Source organism: Otolemur garnettii, unplaced genomic scaffold, assembly GCF_000181295.1.
Source record: "Otolemur garnettii isolate 467f Iridium unplaced genomic scaffold, OtoGar3 scaffold00212, whole genome shotgun sequence".
In the NCBI taxonomy this organism is placed as follows: Eukaryota; Metazoa; Chordata; class Mammalia; order Primates; family Galagidae; genus Otolemur; species Otolemur garnettii.
Genome location: NW_003852607.1, coordinates 462420 through 467788, shown reverse-complemented (window position 1 = coordinate 467788; position 5369 = coordinate 462420). Strand labels below are relative to the sequence as shown.

The 5369-nt window shown below is 49.6% G+C and overlaps 1 protein-coding gene across 1 annotated transcript in view; it reads right to left on the bottom strand.

The window, feature by feature from the left end:
* Window positions 1-2194: 2194 nt before the first annotated feature.
* LOC100964637 (leukocyte immunoglobulin-like receptor subfamily A member 6) overlaps window positions 2195-5369 on the bottom strand; it is a 7231-nt gene continuing 4056 nt past the window's right edge. Inside the window, exons 7-8 of the mRNA XM_012812625.2 lie at window positions 2683-2727; window positions 2195-2533 (exon numbers count right to left, since the gene is read on the bottom strand). Coding sequence (XP_012668079.1) covers window positions 2397-2533; window positions 2683-2727 — 182 coding nt within the window. The 3' untranslated portion in view covers window positions 2195-2396. The remainder of the gene's footprint in view (window positions 2534-2682; window positions 2728-5369) is intronic.

The following is a 5369-nucleotide window of genomic DNA, read 5'->3' as shown; positions in this document are numbered from 1 at the left end:
AGCCTCCCAAGTAGCTGGGACTACAGGTGCCCGCCACAACGCCTGGCCATTTTTTGGTTGCAGCCATCATTGTTGTTTGGTGGGTCCGGGCTGGGGATTCGAACCTGCCACCTTAGGTGTATGTGGCTGGCGCCTTAGCCACTTGAGCCACAGGCGCCGAGCCCTTTGCCCACATTTTTAACGTTTGCTATATTTTTTTGGCCCCAGAAGTGCTGGTGTGCCCATGGAGCCATTCGATGAGGACTTCAGTGTGTGAGGTCATGAATGAAGCACAATTTGGGCCATGGGCAAGTGTGAGGTAGGACAGGGCATAGGTTTGGTGTCAACCATAGCTGTGTGTCCTGGTTCATCATGCAGCCTTGTTTAATCCATGTCCCCTCTCTGCTCCTGGTGACAGAGCTTGGTGATCAGACAGGGACAGGTAACCTTAGAGGAGGATGTGGGTCAGGGTCTGGAGGAGGAGAGAGGGGCAGATAACAGTCAGAGGCAGTGGCTGTGGCTGGTGAGGGGTGGCCTCAGCATCTTGGTCCTCACATGATTATCCAGAGCCCAGGACTATCAGTGTAGGTGTGAGCTTGTACCTTGTAATGGCTGAGTCCTGGGTGTCTGTATGGCTCCATGGGGGCTGAGACACAGCCCTTGTTTTCACCTATGTGTCCAGCAGGAGTCAGATGGCCATGCTGTTTCCAGAGCATCCCAGCTTCATGAGGTACTGTGAAGGCAGAGGGACTGTCCTGTCCATGCTGGGTGTCTTGCTCTTGGGCAGAAGGCAGTCCAGGTTAGGGCATGGAGTTCAGCCTGTGGGGTGAACTTGGCCCCAGGACCAGACTGTGTCACATTGTGAAGGGAAGTGATGGAGTGACCTGTCTGGTGGCAGCCTTAGGGTCCCTGAAGTGGCACCTGTCAAGAACCTGTCATAGTCTGGACAAGGCAGTCAGTCAGTCTCCTGGAGTCCTCTTGAGGCATTGGGAGTGGGACTGTGAGACCCCCCGCCACACACAATCATGGTCATCACTGGGGACAGAGAGTGAGGTCTCTGGGCTGAGGATACTGCAGGAAGTTGAGGTGAGGAGGGAGGGGAAAGAGTAAGAAGCTCACAGTGGGTGAGGCAGTGAGGCAGCTGTCGGAGTCCTGAGTGAGGGGGGCTGAGAAGGGCTCCAGCCGATGAGGGGCACGCCCTGTGAGTGGAGAGCCTACAGCCGGGTTTTCACCATTTCTGTGGAGTGTAGACGGCTTATCTGCACATGGGCAGGGGAAGCACTGGGCTGCTGGATGGCGCTGTTGACTACATTAGCCATTGGGGAGTGGTGTCCACCACGGCCTTAAGTGAGGATGCCAAGGCCTGTGCCTTCATGTCATGAGCAAGAAAAGGGGCAAGTTATAGTTGGGGTGGCCCAGAATAGAGGCCAGGGAAGGCTGGTGTTTGATTTCCTCAAAGAAGTGTTGCACTTTAGATGCTATGGAATGGGGTCTGGGTTAGACTCACATGATTACGACTTTAAGGAAGTCACAGAGTGATTGAGTTCACAGAAAAAGTAGGAATCCTGGCACGAGAGTAGCTGGCAAGTCTCCAGAACTTATGTAATTGTCTCGTTGTTTGGGGAACAGAAAGTTGAAATGTTTCAGATTCATGTAGGGTCCAGATTCAGACAATGGGGTGCCCAGGCACTTGACAGAGGTACAGACTTGGAGCTTTTGTTTGGAGACCTGGTGTCCCCTGGAAGCTAACCCATTAAGGAGGTGAAGGGTGTCCTGTAAACACACACCTCTGGGGGCGGGCAGAGCAGCAAGTCACCCTCATCCTTCAGCATGGCTGAATATGTAGCGGACACAGCACAGGCAAGTCTTCGCAGGTGGAGCTCTCAGTGTATCCTGAGGGGCCGGGCAGTTGTGTTGTTAGGTGCCCCAAGTGAAGGCCACAGTTACTGCAGGAACTGTGCCTGCAGGAACGCTAAGAAGGGCACTGTGGAGATGGACAGTTAAAAATAGGCACAGCTGGGACGAAGGTGTGGAAGAAGTGAGATGTGGGAGGTCGGACCATGGTACAGTAGCTCTGTGACCCTGCAGGACACATGACAGGGGGCCAGAACATGCAGGTGTGCAGAGGTATGGACCCAGAGCTGCCATGTGGGACACAGCTTCATGCCTCAGGTGTGAAAGGAGGGGAGCCAGCAAGAAAAGTCAGCATTGCTGAAGAGGAAAAGTATCGGTTTAATGTCCTATTCAGACACACTCCACACAGCCTCCCTGTGCTCGAACATGATTCTCCCCTCCAGAAGTAACCAGCAGACAGTCCAGATAGCACGTACCATAGATTTTCTTCCAGAACCTCCTGGGAGCATCAGAGTTACTTCCAAGGCTCTCCCACTCTGGATGGTGCATTGCTGTCTCTGGAGTTACTTCCTGGTGGCATCTTGGGGGCTTCTCTGGCTGTGCCATTCATGAAACAGCAGAATCCCCAGGGCCACCAGGATCAAGCCAGCAATGCCAATACGGATGAGATTCTCCACAGTGTGATCCTGGGGGTTTGGGGCTGGGGATTGGGGACAAGAGTCAGAGGGCTCAGAGCAGACCAAAGTCATCAGGGTCCCTGGATGATCCCCCAGGTCACCATCCTGTCCTGGACAGGGCCTGACCCTCTGTGCCCAGCTCATGACTGAGAGTGTCTTCTCACTCAGAAGCCTTGGGCTGACTTATTCTGTGAGGGGGTGATGGTGTCAGGTGCTCCTGAGAATCAAAACAGAGAGGAGGGGAAGGGAATAAAGAGCCCCAGGCCCTGCCTTCCCCCTGGGCTCTGCATATTCTGGGTTTCTTTATGACTCATGCCATGACTTTTATGGAACTTACTAAACCCACTCTCTGCTCTAGCAGGTTCCTCTGGTGTTCTCATTGAGTTAGTTCAGCCTCCCTGATGTTCTTTGAATTCAAACTGTGTTTCTGAGTCATTTAGAGAAGAGAGTTGTGCTGGACACTAAGGGCTCAGGACCAGCATTAAAGAAATGATAGGCTCGGCACCTGTGGCTCAAATGGGTAAGGCGCCAGCTACATACACCTGAGCTGGCAGGTTCAAATCCAGCCTGGGCCTGCCAAAAAACAGCCAGGCATTGTGGTGGGTGCCTATAATCCCAGCTACTTGGGAGGCGGAGGCAGGAGACTTGCTTGAGCCCAGGAGTTGGAGGTTGCTGTGAACTGTGATGCCATGGCACTCTACCCGGGGGGACAGTTTGAGGCTCTGTCTCAAAAAAAAAAAAAAAAAAGAAAGAAATGAGGAAGACCTTGTGTCCTCTGTTCTGTGTAGGACACAGGACCACATAAGCTAATTTCTGCAGAAATGTGCATTTCCACTTCTCTGTAGCTGAGGACCCAGGCTCCACGATGCAGAGTTGGTCTCAGAGGCCCCTGAATGTCAGGACCACAAAGCGGGACCGTCAGGGGCTGCCTCTGCTTCCTCCCACCCCAGCCAGGTCACCTAAGGTAATCCTTCCACTCTCTTGTTAATTATTTCTCCAGCAACAAGTGGAATGGACCCACATACACACAAACACACACACAGTAATGTAAATTTTCTAAGTAGTGGTGTTACTGCAGGCTCATCAAACACTATTTCTGCTGTCAGGAGGTATTAGTGCAGGTGAGGAGATCAGTAACATTCATGTAAACAGAGACCATATGCAAAAATTGAGTATATGGATGAATATGAATATATATCATGGAGACATCACACACATCCACATGTAGTTAAAACAATCATGCATAAATATGCATATGGGTAAAACCTTCAAATTTTACTCAGCATGTATTTACATACTTATTATTTATTAATATTTGAAGTGTGAAAGTTGGCATGCAATTTACAAATAAAGTAGTGAAATGTTAGCCGGGTGCAGAGGCTCGTGCCTGTAGTCCCAGCACTCTGGGAAGTGGAGGCAGGAAGGTTGCCTGAGTTCAGGAGTTTGAGATCAGCAGGACCAAGAGCAAGACCCCATCTCTACTAAAAGCAGAAAAACCACCCGGGTATTGTGGTAGGTGCCTGTAGTTCCAGGCCCTGGGGAGGCTGAGGCAAGAGGATCGATGGCTTGAGACCAAGAGTTGTGGTCACTGTGAGTTATGATGCCTCTGCACTGTACTTGGGGTGACAGAGTGAGGCTCACTCCAAAAATAAATAAATAAATAAAAGAGAGTTCTGTTTTCTTATAGTTTATATAAATCATGTAAGTAAATTATGGAAGAAAGGAATTCTGTCCTGCATTAATATGAAATAAAATGAATATAGTCAAATCAGCAGTTTTCTCATATGTACATAGCTGTTATTTGGAAACTATAAAGGAATCAAAGAACTCAGCTATAAATTATTCATGGAGGTCAACATTCCTTCAATTGGAAGGAATATACACAATTCTTAAATCTTTAATGCATCTCCTTGTTAAGTGTGAGAATAGGAAGGCTCCGGGCGTGGTGGCTCATGCCAATAATCCCAGCAATCTGGGAGGCCGAGAAGGTGGATTGTTTGAGCTCACGAGTTTGAGACCAGCCTGAGCAAAATCGAGATCCTGTGTCTACCAAAAATAGAAAAACTGAGGCAAAAGAATCGGTTGGGTTGGAGTTTGCTGTGAGCTATGATGCTACAGCACTCTACTCAGGGAGACAGCTTGAGACTCTGTCTCAAAAAAAAGAAAAGAAAAGAAAAAATAGAATAAGAAGGCTTGATATTAATATGAAATTATTTTCCAAAGCAAGTGCAAAAATTAAATCAAACCCTAACCAAAATGGGAGTGGAATTACTTGTTTTTAAATAACAAATCCATATTATTTAAATTAAATCATTATTTTTTGTATTTGATGACTTCTTTAACCATTTCAGAAAAAGAGAGAGCAACATTAAACATGCAAGCAGAGAAGAGGAGGAGTAGAGATAACTCACACCCAGGATGTGCTCTGAGGTGACCCCCCAACTGGCTCAGTGAGCAGGTGCAGGCCCTCCTTACTCTCAGGTGTGCCCTGAGCACAGAGGCCACCAGGTGAGCACAGGGGAGCCATGGCTAGTGGCACCCACAGCCTGGGGAGCCCATCTCTGAAGAAGTGTCTGGTGTGGGCTCTCCACCCTCGCCTCTGTCAGATCCTACCAAGGCCTGAGCAGCCTCCTGTCCTGTCCTGAGAGGACTCAGGGATCCCCAGTGTGTGGGTGAGGGGCTCCATCCTGGGGGAATCTTGGAAATGAGAAATCAAAGCTGTTCAGGGGATGTCTGTCTGTTCTCTCTCCAAGTCGCCAGCCTGTCCTCCCCCTCTGCCCCAGATCTTCCTGTCTCCAATCAGGCCTGGAAGCCACACCCTGCTGACCCTGCCCATCCTCTTCTTTTTTTTTTTTTTTT